General features: G+C 35.2%; 2 protein-coding genes across 2 annotated transcripts in view; one reads left to right on the plus strand and one right to left on the minus strand.

Annotated features, from left to right (window-relative positions):
- LOC139977022 (glycogen debranching enzyme-like) overlaps positions 1-5,950 on the plus strand; it is a 70,596-nt gene extending 64,646 nt beyond the window's left edge. The window contains exons 24-25 of the mRNA XM_071985973.1: positions 1,107-1,194; positions 2,126-5,950. Coding sequence (XP_071842074.1) covers positions 1,107-1,194; positions 2,126-2,413 — 376 coding nt within the window. The 3' untranslated portion in view covers positions 2,414-5,950. The remainder of the gene's footprint in view (positions 1-1,106; positions 1,195-2,125) is intronic.
- Positions 5,951-6,931: 981 nt separating this feature from the next.
- Positions 6,932-18,685, minus strand: LOC139977034 (thioredoxin domain-containing protein 12-like). The gene is made up of 6 exons (XM_071985994.1): positions 18,356-18,685; positions 17,965-18,025; positions 16,053-16,105; positions 14,161-14,234; positions 10,046-10,199; positions 6,932-7,920 (listed from the first exon to the last, which is right to left on the minus strand). Exons 1-6 carry the CDS (start codon positions 18,438-18,440, stop codon positions 7,859-7,861), a joined length of 489 nt encoding a protein of 162 aa, XP_071842095.1. The 5' UTR covers positions 18,441-18,685; the 3' UTR covers positions 6,932-7,858.
- Positions 18,686-19,422: the final 737 nt, after the last annotated feature.

Below are 19,422 nucleotides of genomic sequence, written 5' to 3' on the forward strand. Positions count from 1 at the left end.
TTTTACTAGGTATAAAGAATAGTATTAACTTTTACAAGGTATAAAGAATAGTATTAACCTTTACTAGATATAAAGAATAGTATTAACATTTACAAGGTATAAAGAATAGTATTAACTTTTACAAGGTTTAAAGAATAGTATTAACTTTTACTAGATATAAAGAATAGTATTAACTTTTACAAGGTATAAAGAATAGTATTAACTTTTACAAGGTATAAAGAATAGTATTAACTTTTACAAGGTATAAAGAATAGTATTAACTTTTACTAGGTATAAAGAATAGTATTAACTTTTACAAGGTATAAAGAATAGTACTAACCTTTACTAGATATAAAGAATAGTATTAACATTTACAAGGTATAAAGAATAGTATTAACTTTTACAAGGTTTAAAAAATAGTATTAACTTTTACAAGGTATAAAGAATAGTATTAACTTTTACAAGGTATAAAGAATAGTATTAACTTTTACTAGATATAAAGAATAGTATTAACTTTTACAAGGTATAAAGAATAGTATTAACTTTTACTAGGTATAAAGAATAGTATTAACTTTTACAAGGTATAAAGAATAGTATTAACCTTTACTAGATATAAAGAATAGTATTAACATTTACAAGGTATAAAGAATAGTATTAACTTTTACTAGGTATAAGAATAGTATTAACTTTTACAAGGCATAAAGAATAGTATTAACCTTTACTAGATATAAAGAATAGTATTAACTTTTACAAGGTATAAAGAATAGTATTAACTTTTACAAGGTTTAAAGAATAGTATTAACTTTAGCAAGGTATAAAGAATAGTATTAACTTTTACAAGGTATAAAGAATAGTATTAACCTTCACTAGATATAAAGAATAGTATTAACATTTACAAGGTATAAAGAATAGTATTAACTTTTACAAGGTTTAAAGAATAGTATTGACTTTTACAAGGTATAAAGAAGAGTATTAACTTTTACAAGGTATCAAGAATAGTATTGACTTTTACCTTACATAATTGATTGGTTTTTTAGTGAACTATTATTCATATCTTGTCCATTTCTAAGTATTTTAATATTCTTCTTATTTGTACTAACATTTGTTATTCACATCTTCCTCGTCAGTGACTGGGCTTATGACGGCGATTATAAAAACTCCTACGACGGGCCAGATGCTAAAATTGCTAGAGGATTTAACTACCACCAGGGACCGGTATGTTATTCAGTTTGTAGCTTTTATCATCTTGGATCTATCATACCTTCTGCTAATTTTAAATCTGTTTCTTTATTCATTTGGTAATAAAATGAATAAAACTGGTAGAAAAACTTAAATGCCAGTAATACAAATGCTTCTCAATTTTTACCTATATTTATGGGGAGGAGGGGGAGGGAATGGGGTGGGATTCATGTCAAACAAGCTTTGGAATTGGGCTTGTTCATGTCTGGATAAAGTAATTTTGTCAGACATGTTGAAACTTGGTGATCATGCTGGTGATGGAATGCAACATTGAACTTTGACACAAGGACAGTAGTAACCAGTTTCATCATTTTGCACAGAAACTCAAGTACTATTGTGATAGTAATGTATAGAGTGTTAAGATGTGCAAAATATGCAACCAGACTGTTCTGGAATTAATTGATGTATAGAATTAATTGCAGAATTATTATGATCATTTTTTTTCCCATCTCATTTATTTTACGATTATTAAACATGTATATGGTTCATCGATTATATTTAGAGTTCCGATAACAGCATAGGTATGTCATCTGAATGATACAAAAGAAATATTTACATAATGCGAAAATTGATTCTGAATTGAGTATTTCTTCTTCTTCTCTTATACCGAAATATATGTATACACATCCAGAAAAAACAAACATTCAGTGAATTCAAAACTCACGCTTACACACGCGCCAAAAAGTACATATACATACACATACAATTGCAGAATTAGGTAATAATTTATGCAATGTAAGTAAGCCACAAATTGAGTGTTCTTACCAAATTTATTGACTAGCAGGTATTGGATGTTATTCAGTCATTTACTGGTGGTCCTCAAGTGACATTCCTGAAAATATTTAGAATTTTGACAGGGTGAAATATTTGGGAAACCGATCCAGCTCAATTCCTTCCATCTTTTTAGGAATGGGTGTGGCCGGTCGGCTACTTTCTCCGAGCGAAACTTCACTTTTCTCGACTTCAAGAGAACTGGGAGGAAACCTTTAACTCGACGATTCAGTTCATTCATAAAACACTGGCCAAACATCACCAGGAGATCATCAGTTCTCCGTGGCGTGGGCTGCCCGAACTGACCAACAAGGATGGTGCTCCCTGCCATGACGGGTGTCCAACACAGGCATGGTCCATGGCGTGTCTTTTAGAAGTCATGCACGACCTCTACAAGCTACCGAAATTGGATGCAACTCTTTGATGGAACAGAAAGAAAGTAAAGCTCTTTTTTTTATTGGAATCCGGTAAAATTAAAAAATTAGGATTTTGAGTTCGAAATGTTCAAATGACGCTTTGCCGTGATTGTTTTATGGGTATATTAGACAACTCATCTTTTGAAGATTTATCTTAAGGTTTGAGGAGCTTATTTTGCTCAGCTGATGTGGTTTAATTCAATGTTTATTAAAGAGATATTAAAATTATAAAAGTTCTTGCAATATTGTGTGTTTGATGTCACAAAATCCAAATTCATAACAGGGTGGTATAAAAGCCTTAAATATGGTATAATCTTGTGGGAATGGGGTTTGGGGACGGTTATATGGCAAGCAAAGTCTGGAGCAACTGAACTCATTGCTGAGATCCAACACTTGAATTTCATCAGGATGTTATCAATCCTAGCTAGTAGCTGCCATACATCTTACCTTATAATTATTAACATAAAAATATCAGTGCCAAATGTTATGAAGAGTATATGTCTGTCTTACTGTGCTTTGATATGTACAGATTGCATATTTCTCTGTGTGCACTTGGATATTAGCAGCTAGCAGCTAGTGTATGTCAATATGTGTGTATACGAGTATGCAGTATATTTCAGTATGTTCATAGCGACATAGTTTGTCAGTATGTGCTGTATGTAACTGTATGTGCATATCAGACCTCCCAGCGAAACCTTTGAAATGTGCAAAAAAAAAACTTTTTTTCAATGACAGCTCTTTATTTTCCAAAAATTCGCATTCTTAAAACCTTTAAAAACCTTTATTTTTATTTTAAGTTTAAACAAAATTTCAAAGATTTAGTTTAGAGTAGAAATATTGTACTCAGTCATGCTAACTAATTGGCCAATTAAGTTTTAGTGGACAGCCAGGCATGATTCATGCAGTGATACAAAACAGACTCACAAACAACAGTTAATGTAAGTCAGGTATTTTAAATAAGGGCCACAGATGATGTAAACATGGGCATAGATGGTGAGTATGTAATAAATTAACTTCATTTTAGTCCTTTAAAATCTGTTATTTTTATGGTAATTCAGGTCGTTTTATCCATCAAGTAGTCATGTGCATACACATGAACATATAGTACCTATGGTACGTTTTTCTCATATTTTAATACTCACTTAAAAGCACTAACACCAACTTAACTCACTTGAAAACATGTTCAACATGTATTTTTTTGTGTGGTTGACAGGAAATATTTCTTACGAAATAAAACTTAGTAGTAGGAGAGTAGTTTACATGCAATACCTTTCTGTTTGGAATCAACTTTTTATCTCTTATCAGCAAAAGTTTTGAAAGTTTGTAGGGCAGAAATTTCTTAATTATTTTTATAGAAGTATATTCCTGTAGCAGCTTAACTCTTTCAACAGTAACTTTTCATTTTAAATCAAGTACACTTTCATTCAAATGATGATAAATATAATTGCAGCACCGATACCAAACATAATGGATCATTAGCTCCTTCAAGGTGGTGGTGATTGTTGAAATAAATTATACCTGAAAACCAAAGGTTAAGGATCGGTGTTTATATTGGTGACTGTCTCGGCTACTCTCTTTTGAACCTAACAAATACATTTTGTTGAAAAAGCATTGAATGTTACTCTTAGACTATTTTGAAGAATGGAAAAATGTTTCCAAAAAGTTTCAAACATCTATTTTGCTGTGCTGTGCTGGGTCGCACACTAAAAACAGCCCTCAAACTACCTCCCTTTATAAGAAAATGATATTTATCAGGCTGTAAAGACTGTAGTCCCGTCCTGAAATCCCAAAGGATGTCTTCTAGGTAAAAATCCAATGTAATTCGGGCAATTTCCGTAAGATTTGAATCCACTACAAAAACGAATATGTAAACACTTTGGATGGTAGAATGAGAAGGAAGGGCAATGACCGGAGGAGCCGGTCGCTGAGGGTGCACAGTGTTAAAAGATTACCAGGGCATACTAGACACGGTAGAATGAGGTGCTAAGGTTGTGGGGAGACAGGTAAGCTCGTCACTCGTAAATATATAAACCAGTAAGTTTTATAATTTTGCTGTGGAATACTGAGGAGACAATGTGACAGTGAGAGAAGTACTGCACTGTTGTCTTAAAGGTTGACAAGTAGTTTGGTAATGATGACAATTAATGGGGTGTACCATATTCTTGGTTGCTATTAGATAAGTGTTCAAGGAAAGTCTGCAGAAAAAGGCCTGTCTTCATTGAATGCTCCTTTAACTTTGCTCAACACGAAGGATCAATCTCAAATTGATTTACGATTGCTTTGTTAATTGCCTGTGGTATACTGATTGTGGTTTCTGAAAGCAATAAAACATGGTGATGGCTTGAAGTCTGTGACTTTTAATATAAATGACTGCCAAAGAATACTTCAAAGTTAATATATCTAATCAATGTAGAGGTATAAATCACAGATTTGATGACCTTTAGTATATAAGCCCACAGCTTTAACAGCTTTTGAAATGATTACCAATGTCTTGTTTTTCGATGTCTCCCTTTTCAAGCTTGTTTTGTTTTTTACATGAAAAGGACAGAGAAGAGGGGAAAAAAGGAAAATAAATGAGCAAGCAAGCCAAGGAGTTTTAGCTCAGTGGTTAACGCCGGTGCCTTCCAATCATAAGGTCCCCAGTTTGAGTCACTCCAAGATTAATGTATGTCGTCAAGTTACAGAGTTGTCGACAATTGACAGTTCATAATCATGGACGTTAAATATGAATGTAAGAGACTGACTTCGGTCAGCTTGCGGCTTTGATAAGCCAGTGAGGCTTCTTCGCGAGTTCCTGCTTGCAGGAGGATCTAAAATACATACATGCATACATACATACATACATACAAACAAGACGACATTAAGGTGTGATTACATACAGGGTTCAGTGGCAGTTTTGTTTCTATAGTTTTCCCTTTATGTCTTTCTGTTTACACTTTTGCAAGTAAATACCTCAGCAAATAATGTACATTAAAATACCTTTTATATCCTGCAATTAAATGTCTATCAGATGTGATACTGGTAAAAGACCCGATGAAAGATTTACGCAGTTATTGGATTATAAAAATATGGTGCTTGTTCTTTTAGATGTAGGCAAAAGAGAAATTTATTTGAAATGAGAGATAATCTATTATATTCAAAAACAAAATCACTATATTGGCAAATTGGGGAACCATCGCCTTCAGTAAATTGATATTTTGGTTCAACTTAGGTAGCATAGTAAATTTAGGTTTATCCCACAGTTTATTGCCAACAGAGATTTCTTGTCATTGTTTTTTCTTTGTGTCATCAATGATTGACTGAAACTATCAATTCATGAAACATTGCTTTTAAGCAATGACGATATTAATATATATATCATTTACTGCTTTTCCTGTCTTGCAGCGGATGTTATCTGTGGTGATCTTTAAAATTTCATTGTTATGACAATTTTGAGCTGTTCTGTTTTAATTCATTAAAATGACGGATAAGAATTATAACTTTGAAACAAATGTGAGAATGTAGATTACTACCAGCCCAATAAAAATTTCTCGTTTCCCTGCGAATATTTGTCTCATCTCATCTCTACGATACTTTTTCTGATACTTTAAAATTTAATGAAATCATTTTAAGGAAAATGTAGCAGGATGGAAAATGACCTTGTCTACATTTATGAACCACCACAACAATGTACTGTGGACAGAGCAGAATAATAATGACACATTTAGGGGGAAAAAATCACTGACAGTCTCTTTGGTACATCGATTCATGCCAGTCCTACTACAGGTAAAGTAACCTTATTTTAGCTGTCACAAACTTTCTCCTGAAAGGTCTGATTCTTCACCATTTCCTGATGAGTACTCCATCTTTTGTCTGTTTAAATTTTGACCTGTTCCTTTTTTTTTTGTGGCAACTTGATAAAGAGGTTGAGTAAACCTACAAACTACAGAATGAAAAAAAAAAAAAAAAAAATTACCTTTGGTCAAAAAATGTTTTGCTTTTTATAGCCATGGTTCACACCATTGACTCCTCAAATACTACAAACAGCTAACTCTGGGAGAGTAAATGTGTATCCTAAATGGTCTAGAAATGAGGTCTCTTATTTATGGATTGGGATGAATAAAATGATCAAGTCAGAGACCCATTAAGAACTCAATGCAGCGTTGGTGTTTAATGCTGTTTGTAGTGTAACATTTTCCTTGACGTGAAATTCTGTTGAACAAATTTTGAAGTTTGCATAAATGTCATTTGTTGATGACAGATATATTATAAAACCAGAGGAAGTCTGGCTATTACAAAATGAACAACTTATCAGATCCAGCGATTGAGCAAGTCTGCAGTACCGATGTAAATGCAGTTACAGTAGTGTCCTCCTTTGGGGGGAGGGGGGGGGTGATATTTACAAAAACTTGGTTTTGGGGGAGATAAAAAAAGGAATATTTTATTATACCCTCCTCCTGAAACTGGTGTCTCTGATATAATTGGGATTTTACTAAAAAAAGGTAGGATTTTAAATCCCAAGGAAAGATTACAAAAGAAACATGAAATGCTTGATTAACTTCACATGATTTATTGAAATATTCTCACAAAGATATTGCAGATAAAATGTATAAGTTTCCTACACAGAGTAACGAAAAAGAAGAAGAAGAAAAAAACATGATCAAAAAAAGGAAGTAAAACAGAACAGGACAGCACAAATGAAACACGAGAACTCAACTTAAAGAACTCAACTTAAAAGGGACTCTTACTGAAATAGTTGGCTATCTTAGTTGGTTTGCCATATTTATAGCATTTTAATTAAACCTTTTTGTTTTAAACCTCCTCATCTATTAGTTGCTTTGACTGCAAGCAAACAATGAAGAAGACGAAAAGGAAAGAAAAGCCTATTAATAGACAAATTCCTTGAAGCAAAGAGGGAAGTTTGTTTGCATTTATTTAAATCATCTCCGAACATGATTTCAAACATTCCTGTGATCTATCACATGACAATGATCTACTGCAAAGTATGTTTGTCTTTTAGACAGAAAACTGGAAACTGTCTACTCACAAAGCATAGCAGCCAACCCCCCCCCACCCACGCCCCTCAACCCCTGCCCTTCCAAACCTTGTCTTTCACCCCACTCAAAATGTGACCTTTCTGTGATGAAGTAATCCTTGGCATTTAACAAGGTTCTAGTGATTGATTATAGACAACTTACACTTTCCTTTCACTTCATTAACATTTCAGAGATTTCGAGTAAAAATTAAATTGAAACAAACAAACGAAGAAGATTAGTGATAAGAAAAAAAAGAAAAAAAAAACCCAACTTCAACAGACAAGCACATTGTATGTAAGACAATTCAAGAAGATACTTCGTGCATAGAAAGTAGTATTGCTCTGATATCTTGAATATTGAACGGTCAACGGAATACTAAAAGAGATAGAAAAAAAAGAAGTTGAAAGGCTTCTAGGATCGGTCCTCTGCATGTGGCTTTCACAATTCGTCTGTTTTGGTTCCTTTAAAATGTGCGAGTGCCTCCCTCATGGAAAGAACGACTACAAGATATAACGAAAGATAAGAGGAAAGAGGAGAAATGACAAACCAAGTATATTAAATGGGACAGTTGGGTGGGGGAGTGGGAGGGGAGTGGGGTGAGGCGAGGCGAGAAGGTGACTGTATCTTTTGAAAGATTTTCTTGTGTTCCTGCATGTATGTAAGACAGCCAATGTTTATCAATGCACGAAAAACACAAGGTCAAACTAGTCAAAGCACCATCGGGACTTTAGACGTAATTGAGAGATGAAATTCTACGTACAGCCGTTTTGTCAAAAGCTCTGAGTTTGATCTTGTTTAAATATACAATCGTAGTGCTTGTATGAACAGAAACTGCTATACCACTTTGTACAGCTACTTTTCACAGTATAGCAGTTTGACCATTTTGAATAGCATTTTGCCGTGTAAAACCGGATAAAAGATTATCAGCAAGTATACAGTTGCAGTATAAACAACATCCACAAAACAGAGTAGTAAGTCTTTTGTTGCAAAGTAAACTGGTAAATGACATTCATGTTTCACCTTGCATGCATTGAAACTGTAAAATGCTGTTGAAAATGACATTTTGGTTACTTGGGTTGTGTGGTCATAGACGATGGCCTGTTACAGGGACTGGTGACCTAGGCAACGTCACCTTACTATATAAATCACAAAAGTATGGTAATTCTACATGTAAGTCAATGTTTTGCTGGACTATCCACACCCACTCCTCCTCTGCCCTGCCCCACGTCCTCCACCCCTCTTGGACATGTTCAAAGCACTGATGAGCATCATATTTTGGGTATTCCTTAACTCAATACTCTGTCTCCTATCTGACCCACCAACTCACAATCTTCACAAGGACAGACTTTGTTGAATCACACACAGATTTATGTCAACATAGAACCAGAAGCTGCCACTTTGTTAAGTATATTAGTTTCGTTAGTAGTAGTGGAGAAACAAATCTGGAGGAAACAAAACTACGAAAACATCAGATTTCTTAGTTTTTCACGGCGACCGAGTTTTGCCCCGATAGTTAAGGCATGTTGACAGAATTGTGCTATTAGTGCATCAGGTTTTGATCTCTAAACTTCACCACGTTATAAATGCTGAAAATGACAGCAGACTGTGTTTATCAATCATCTGTGGGTACAAAGTGGGTTTAATATTATAAAACTGTAACATTAATCAATAAAGCTGCTAAATGCGAATTTTCAGCAATATATGCTGTCCAATACAGAGGTTTTTGTTTGACTTGGATCTGGTAAATTTCACAAATCAAGTCTGAGTGAGTATGACCCCAGCTACAGTGGGCACCAGCTCAATCGCTACGCACTGCGATGGGAAACCCAACTCCTGTAAGTTTGTTCTATAATACAGTATGTTTAGGTATTAAGTTAACCTCCATGTTGATGGTGAACTGTTCTCAACAAGTTACTTCTAGTCTGCAAGATACTCTAGTGCTAGAAGAGTCACCTTTATATTAAAGGAGATTCAAACCCAATCATTATTATTGGTCCATGAGGTTCAGATAATTGTCACAAACTACTTCCCCAAACAGCTATGAGAAACCTCATTCCATTGGAAAGATTTTATCATTTTTCACACACACAAGGCCGAAGACTTGATCAAGTCCATATATATATATCACATTGTCGAGCCATATTTGCTTCAATTCTTTGATATTTCCTTTATTTATTACGATGTTTACTTCTGTAATGGAGATGGGATTTGCCATATCTAAAATCTAAAATATTGAACATCTTGAAATATGACCACCTAATGATGTTATTAGTGTCAACACTGTCAACATTATTGTCAACATTATACCACAACAATCAACAAAAACAGCAACAAAGAGAAAGTAAAAGTGGTCAGTCGGCTCCTTGTGGCATGATGACATCACAGATTAACAAAATCACAGCTAACAGACACAAACTTTTGACGAGGATATCTTCCATACGAAACAAGAGTTTTCTCAGCTGTTTGGTGGGGGAGTGTGGGTGGGAGAGAGGAATGGGGGGGAGGGTGTTCTTCACAATGATCTCTATCATACAGTATATGCTAAAGATGATTGTTTGGGTTGGTTGTGTCTCCTTTATAATTGCATCATTGGTCAGTAACTTGACCTTTCAGTTTTATACATACCTTGGCTTGCTTCAGAGTAATAATACTTGTATTTAGGATTTCCAGACTTGTTCTTAATTTGTTCTTGCACTGTCCCATCAGGACTTAAAAATAGAATTCTAGGAATGTAGCCTCCATCAGGGGTGTACTGAGGGTCTGATGGTTCCTCTGCATCCTGTCAATATGCAGTGAAAAATGGGAGACAAAAATTAGTCACCTTGACATGTTAAGTGTGAAATAAATAGTTCCTGTCAGTGTATAATAAATATAGTACATGTGCATAGTACATGTGCATTTTACATGTTAATTGTACATGTGCATTGTTCATGTGCATTGTACATGTGCAAAGTACATGTGCATAATACATGTACATATTACATGTGCATGGTACATGTGCATAGTACTGTACTTGAGCATTGTACATGTGCAAAGTATATGTGCATTGGTGTACATGTGCATTGTACATGTGCATAGACCATGTGCATAGTACATGTGCATAGTACATGTGCATTTTACATGTGCATAGTGTACAAGTGCACATGGGCGGCGATCATGGGGGGACGGGAGGACATGTCCCCCCCAATATTTTAGGTGGGGGATATAGTATCTAATATCCCCCCCAATATTTGTTGGCATAGTTTTTTTTAAGCATATGTTTCGTATTTTTTTATGATATCGCTAGTAATTTCAAAAATAGAAAATGCTTAGATGCAACTTACAAGGCCTGGGAAGTGCCATTTCCAGCGATCTGGGAGGCATTTTCGGCCAAAATTTTCTTTTGCGCTTTGCGCCAACTTATGGTGGAGCTATGCTTAGAAAGTCTGGGTACAAGCTTTGCCCCCCCCCCCCTTGGCATATTCCTCTCAAGGCGCCTTTCTAACCATGTCACAATTTGTTACTATATATGACCGAAAGTAGTTTTTTACTTTTTTTTCGAAATGAATAGCTAGATAGACCGCATCCGTAATGAAATTTGGTTTGCATCTTGTGTATGAGTGTACGTACGTACAATCATATATATGATCCACATCGATATGGGTTCACTGGGTTTCCATTTGGCCTGTTTCCTACAAGATTTCTAACCGCAGGTGCGTAGCCAAGGGAGGTGGGGGGAGGGGGTGAAGGGTGGAGATCGCCCTCCCCGTCGAGCATATTTTTTTGGTATTTTCTATGATATCGAAGTTTTATAGTAGCCGTTATAAGAGGTTTTAATATTTGTACACCAATAATTTAGCTGTGTCTGAATTTTCGAAAATTCCTTGACCAACATTCTTCATCATACTTCCCTCTACTTGTGCAATTTTGACCGGTCTGTTAGGGGTTGAGGTTTTTTTTTCTATATTGGTTGTCCATAGATGAAATTTTGTGCAACATTATGGGTATGTTTTGAAGTGAATTTATTATTCAAATTCTGAACAAATAATGGGCTTAAAACCTTGAAAAGTGGGGCTGACGGGTATTGTGGGGCGTTACGTAGAATTACCTACAAAAGCAATGATCCACAGGAGATGCAATGAGGTCGAACATGATGTGTGACTGGTGACAATCTTGAAAAAAGGTTATGAATAAAAAAAAAAATATTAGGAAAAACTTGGTTCTCAGGCCAAAGTGTTCATCTGGTTGGTCATTTTCAAGCCCGAGAAGTGCCATTTCCGGTGATCTGGGAGTCTATCAAAACCAGATTTTTTTTTGTACGCTGCGCGCCAACCAATGGTGGCGCTCCGCTATGATAGTAATTCGCCTGCATCTAAGCAAGTGCCCCCCCAATATTTGAAACAGATCGCCGCCCCTGCAAGTGCATAGTACATGTGCATGGTGTACATGTCATGTGCATGGTGTACATGTGCATGGTGTACATGTGCATAGTGTACATGTGCATAGAACATGTGCATAGTATTGTTGAGTTAGGCACTATGTCAATAAGAACACAAGAAGCAGCTTCACATCCAGCTGTAGCAAGGCTGAATCAATATCAGACAATGTTATCACTGCAGACCAGCAAAGCCTATTGTGTGAAATGTTGCGTGCTTATTGACGTATATCATTACTCTTTATTACAACTTTTGTGCATAAAACATCAAACTCTTGCAATTTCTTTACTCTAAATGAAATGTCCCTTCTGTTACATTAAAACTCGACATAGAAATGTACATTTGAAGTGATGTTTTGTTACACTAAACATTGTGTCTTTTAATATTGCATGCTCCCTATAGGCCACCATACAGTAGATTCCTAGTGATTGCCACCTGTCACAGTTGTGAACGACAACAACCATAGTGTTGCTGCTTGGTGTATTAAATGTGTATAATTGAGGTAGAAACAGACAGACAAAATTGTATAATATTCAACAGCCTGACTAAAACAGTACTTTGTTCTGGTAGTGTAGTGTGGTGTTGCTACTCCACTGTTAAATTATTAATATTTCATATCCATAATCTGGTTTACCTAGCAACCTTTTACTCTTTCTAAGAAAGAATGACCAAATCACCGATATAGTCTAAAGTCCAGGGAATGACAGCCCAGCCACCTCTGTTCACATGTACATGAACCAAACAGATAAATAAGAAGCTGTCAGAAAGTATTACTCAACAGAATGTGACAATAGTATCTCTAATTCACAGTCTGCCTTGATTTTGCCCGAAACTAAGGATATTATTTGTGACTGAAATTCCCTTAGAATGCAGATCACTAACAGTTTACAAAGTCAAATTTCACTTCACGATGAAGCAGTAACACCATCAATGCAACTGATATCAAAAAGCATTTGGGTATAACCTCATTTGGAAAAAAATGGAAAATACCTCCTCACAAAATTAAATAATTCCCCCCTTCCCCCCCCCCCCAAAAAAAAAAAACCCTCAAAAGTGTGTATTTGGTTCAATTTTAATCTTATCTACAAAACATTCCGTAGTAAAAACTACTATCATTCTTGACAATTCAATAGATATTGCAACTTTGTACAGTTGTATTTCAACTGATTCCCAGCAATTCATAAAAAAATGATGCATTACAGTATGTTGTCATAATTTACATCTGCTTTTTGAATATTTAATACATGTATTCCTGCGGGTGTACATTTTCAAGAAATAATATCGTTGCGTGTAGTGTTGCAAGCATAGAGAGACTGTACATTTTATATAGGAATAGTAATCATAGGAAACATATAGTATACATATATATACAGAATATCATTTACTTCCTCCCTGAAAACATGTCTCTTATTCCAAACTTCATCTAATGATCATGTACAAACAGAAAGTCACGTCACAGAGACATGGATCTTACCATAAACAAAAGATTAATAGTCGTAAACCAAGATACAGTATGCCTCGCTTCATACTAGCTTATTAATTATCAATCTACAAGAAATATTGCTTACTAGGAAGTCTTAAGTTAGAGATGTTACCGGCTGGTATGACCGACAAGCCTTCAAACTGTTTCTTTAACTATGTTTGTTTAATAATTAATAGAAACTGCAAATCCGTAGGTTGTTTACTTTCAAACTATCGCTCAGGCAAGAGATGAAGGAAGAGTTGTTGCTGTATTTCTGTAAGTTTATTAACGAAACTTGTCAATAAAGGAAGCAACAGACCTGTCAAGGTGGTGAAGAAATTGTTTTCAAACATATTTCAAAGTACAACATGATTTTAATTTCAGAAATAATCACAGAATTTGGCCCAGTTGTTCAAAATAGAAAGTAAGAGACCTGAATCTTACTACAAAAGAAAAGTTAACGTCAAAGACTTGCGTGCTTCATTCAGCGGGTTAATAAGCAACCCTAATAAGTACAATACTACTAGGAACGACTAAAATGAAACCTGTAGTTTACTGAGACATGATCTTTCAAAGAGGATAAGGCATTAAGTACTTCCAAATTTCAATAAATAATCCCATGTCACTTGAGACGTCCAACATACTCTTTTTCAATCTTAAATCTTAATTTATCAAGCATTTTAATTTTTCAGTGACCAGAGTATATATGTAGGGCAGGGTATACATGCACTGCAATGCATAGTAAGATGGGGGGGGGGGGAGGGGTGACACAATACATACTAAAAGGACATCACACATGAATATACACTTTGGGTATAGAATGAATACAAACTTTGTGGCTAAAACTGTCATATTTTACAAACCTCAACATTAACCATCACAAATTCTGGACTCATATTTTCAATTGCTAGAGAACTTGCAAACTTTGGTTTCAGCGCTGAAATAAAATATATGAAAAGCAAAAAACTATTAATAAATCATCAAATGACTTCACAGCCACACTAACAATGAACATCACACGTAAAACAAAAGTGTTTTACTTTATTATAACCTAGTTTCAGGAGTTTTGGTGACAGCGACTTTTAGGTCGCTAGCCTTCAGAAATTCAACTAAACATGTAATTTGCATGTAAAATCAAACTTCTCCACAAAGTGAGAAAGAAAGGCCAACTACTGTACAGTAGGTCATTTGAAGCATCATATTACTTGAAATCAAAGGCACCCTCCTAGATCTATATTTTTTTTCAACGAATGATGGTTAATGAGCAAGTTAATTAAAAAATTTAATGTTACCCTCAACATTTTGTCACCAGACACTTTTCATAACCAGTATGCATGACACGTCGAGACTATAAACTGAGAAATCTGCAAAATATATGAATTTCTTTTCGCTCAACTTCCGACTTGCTTTAACCTTCTAAATTTCACAATCTCATTGTTTGAAATGAGCTTCATTGGAAGTAAACTTTGTTTCTTTTCCACTAACGAATCCCTTCTTGTATGTAAGCTTTCTCTCAATTTGAACATAAAATGAGGTTTAACTCAGGAAAACACTAAATCCAGTGAGGGTATACAGTAGGACTTCAATACCATTATTATATTAATATAACGTCACTTTTGTAGTACATCTACACCATAGATCTATGAAAATTATTATAAATCAAAGAAAGTAATCAATAACGTCTTCAAATGTGTCCAAAGACAAAACCAGACAGGTTACCTGTTAGTAGCAAAATATAGTGAAAGGGTAGAATAGTACTGTCAAGCTTTGAAACTGTGATTACAAATTGCCTATTCAAGTCTTATGATAGTATGAAAGCTAAGGAAAGGAGTAACATACAGTATTGTAACAATCTGAGAGTTGCTGGTTTTCAATAAGGCAGTTGGTTGTGCATATAATTCACTGAAGGATAGTATCATAGTAAAGTCTACATTGCTTCCTGCCAAATTCACTTTAGAGCAGCTTTTTCAAGATAATTCGACAATTTCTCCAAACCGAATAAGTACTTCTTAAAATGAGATTGCAATTAATCAAACTAAGACTACATTTTGCACCAAATTGTGTGTATTTGAGTGAATAATTAATTGGATTTGATACAATCTGCAATATTTCTTCAGCTGGACACTTTACATACAGTAGTACTGTAACTAATACACATGTAAAAGTTCATTTCAATTTAGCATCCTTACTTGAAATAAAAACTTGGTTAACACAGCTAATATCCTGGCTATATTGTTTATACTGTACGGTTTTATATGTAAAAGCATTGAAAATATATATCACTTTCAAGTACAAGAAAACACATTAAGTTTTAAACTAAGTACTGCATAGTCCTATATTGGTTGGAAATGCCAAAAAGATTACTTTGGGAACAAGGTTGCCAAGGAGCAGGGGTTGAAAATGGGGCTGAACATTTTTTTTGTTAGAAATTATCAAGAATTTCATCAGGAAACTATTATACACTGTACCTGTTTTTATAGGAGATACAGTACAGTATATAAACACAGCTTCAAGTTCAAGGTGGGAGGGTAAAACAGTCTTAAAGATGAAATGGTGAAAGTTAAAACTTCTGTTGCATTGGTGCTGGTTTAATATGGAATGGTGTCAGAAAATCAGCTCCCCTCTGTTTATCATATACCATAAAACTGCCTTAATTGTTTCCAATTGGAGTACAGTGCTATAGGTTAGGGAAATGGAACTGTTAATACACTTTATGAACACTATAACAACACATACACACACTTAGCTACTGTACCTTTACAGGCTCCACACCAAGATTTATGAATGACCAGCATCAGAGGTTTATTGCTAGAAACAATGAAGAAAATTGTAAATAATTGACAGCACAATATCTATCACACATATATAATTTGTATCTTTTAGCCCTGACATGATTCTGCATAATTGGGTCAAATATAGCTGATACTGAAAATCATGCATACTATCTAGTCACTTGAAACCAAAAGTGTGGTGAAGTCAACAAAATTCATGGAATACAGTAGCATACATGAAGTATTGAATGAAAAGTACTGACTATTAAACAGAGACTTGTTGATTGTAAGACTCAAACGTGGAAATCTTGGTGCTTATTACGACGTCGACGACAGTCTGATGATGGTTCACTGCCAGCTCAATATGATTTTTGTAACCATCAAAACTTCCAAAAAGAGAGTCATTTAATATTTACAAAAACATTTGCATTGATATTTATACTTCATTATCACTAAATTCATAAGAAGGAGATTTCTCTCAGCTTCATAAGACAGACAGTCAAGTGAAGCCAGCTTAATCACAGTGGATCAAATGGTATGCCCAAATCAAAGGTGATTTTTGGTACAAGTTTGATGTCAATATGTCATAGCCAAACAAATATGAAATTTGTGTGTGCACAGGTCATGTTTGCTCTTCTTATCTACTGTATTTTTGCTTACAATATGTACAACTTTGTACAGCAATTTCTTATCGAAACAATTTTCATATATTCGTTATTAGATATTTTTTTTTATACCTTCATGATACAAACAATGTCAGAGCAACAGAGTTAAAATCCTCCATCCTATTGACAGATGTGTAATAAATTCTAATAATCTATAATTATTCTTTATGTGAAACGATAAAAGTACCATTTTGACAGACTTTGATTTGTACTTGAATTTACTGAAGACGAAAATCAAGTTCCTTACGATGCACAAAAATTTGACTAAAAGTGTCAATCACTGTCTCAAAGTTAACTTGTGCAGAGAAAATCTCATGTTGTGCATACATACTACTGTACAGCTAATTATAAGGAAAAACATTCTGAGAAGCAGATCACAATCTGATATAAAATCAAGTAGCTTTTCTCCTGCCAACTTTATTTTGGCTGTCCTGTTTTATCCTTGAAAATTTCTGTGTGCCCTCCTACCTCTCGCCATACCAGTGACTAACAAGCCCTGAACATCGCATGAATTGTTACTGTAGCCTGCACACCTTGCTAAAGTACAACACTTGGTACTTGACTTAAAGGGTGTGATGACTCGAGCAAAAAGAAACTTCTCATGTCGGTAATCTGACCTAGTTTCGAATGAGGTGTAACAGAAGTGTTAGACACCACCATCGATCACAGAAAATACACACACAGCTTGCTACCGTCGGTAATTAGACACTAGTGTACAGTCACTACAAACAGCTGCGGTCAATACCCACAGCACAATGTACAAATGATACAGCGATGGACATCTCAGGTCCAGGTAAAGATAACAAGGTACGTATCACGTTTCATTACTGTCTGCATTTTGTAGCGACAAGAGAAAAACTTCAATTGCTAGCAACGGAAAGTTAACTTTTTCACAGGGCGGCACACGGTTTGGGGCGAGTCTTGCCTTTAATATTGAATTCAGTTGCTGCAAGTCCATCTCTTTATGAAAGTGATGAAACTAAAATAATTTATCAAAATTATTAATAATTCCTGAATAGTCTCCCTGTAATAAGTCTCTGCACCACCACAAACAATATGAGAAATGTAAGTACACAATCACACTCTTTACTTATTTAGGCCTATAGTATTATAAGTTTTTATTCAATGTTTTTGCATCCACACGTGTTTGTGATTGAAATACCAATAGTTGATATTACGAGAACATTTAAGTATTCATCGGATTAAGTTATTATTACTGCAAATTACATACCTTTCCTTTGATAGTGATAAACCTTCATCCAACTTTTTCCAGGCAATATTATCTCCAAATCCTTTATAAGGTTCAAAGAAGAAATTCAAAATAGGTTCTACTTCATGTATGAATTAATGGTAGTAATTTTTCAGTAAGAAACAAAATATATAAGTTTCTAAGGAAAAAGAAATGATGTCAATTGAAATATGCTGCAAAACTGGTCATTGGTTGGAAAGGGGGGGGGGTGAGAATTGACAGACACATCCAGTAGAGGTCAAATTTTGGTGAAAAGTAACATTACCGTCATTTAACTAAGTACCATTGCTAATTGAAATTAATTTCTTCCATGCATTACCATAGGCTAAGCTTACTGTAATACAACGTACACAGTACTGAGACCATAACTTACCTCTTGCAAGGCTCTCCGCAGACGCCATAGCAAGTCCTCCAAGAGAAATACACACAACAAGAAAACCAAACTCATGTAAAGCCATGGCTAGTGATATTTAGATACTGTGTTGATACGCGAATATAGTCGTTTTCTTGAATAATTCTGAGTATTCCTAGGCCAGCGGTTGATATCCTTCAGCTCTGTATTGCTCTGTGCGTATCGTAGCTTACGTTGAACAATGTTGTCGATATTTTAAAATTACGTGTACACGTATCATTGTGTCAGCTACAAGATTGAGCAATGCAGACGAGCATTTCTGCAGGGGTGCATGAACGTATTCATACAACTATCCATTACTATTATGGCACATATGCCGTATTATGACTATATCCCTTACAACCAACCCGGATCTACGGAAGGGAGTGTGTAACATCTGTCCTGCCAAGTAGTGAGTAATGACTAGAAACCAAAGCTTCGTCGATGACACAGGGCGTCACCAATGATGTTATTATAACGTACACTTCAAAAGATACAGCTTTATAAATGGTAGTATGGTCGTAAGGGAACGTAGATAGGGCCAGAAACGTTTGTCACTCAACAGAACAACGGAGCTCTTTAAAGAGAACTCGGACACTTTCCACGGTGGCGTAGAAAGCAAGGGAAAGTGTCCCTACTGTAGACACTATTCACGCAAATGAGACACTATATCCTGTCCTACGGACGCACGGACACTCATTACTGCCACACCAGCAGCCGTTCATTTGATCATTTTTGAGTTGACGATGAGATGTTGTCTTTTACACGCTACCGTACTTGTCAGAGAGTAAACCACGTCGTCTGCTATGTTGCTGGTATGGCTACCAAAGCCTGATATGTTGTCACTGTGAACTGTGATATGTTGTAACTGTGAACCGCTTTCACAGTGAGCTGCATGTATTATAAGCTTCCTGGTCTTACTATCCCTCTTGCGTAGTTTCTGTATACATGCGTTGCTTTAGGTTCGGATATTTTTTACTATTGCCGAATCTTTTGTGTAACTATACATCCTTTTTTACAAAGTTTTCTATCTCCTTTTGTGAACGTTT

Source organism: Apostichopus japonicus, chromosome 2 (assembly GCF_037975245.1).
Source record: "Apostichopus japonicus isolate 1M-3 chromosome 2, ASM3797524v1, whole genome shotgun sequence".
NCBI lineage: Eukaryota > Metazoa > Echinodermata > Holothuroidea > Aspidochirotida > Stichopodidae > Apostichopus > Apostichopus japonicus.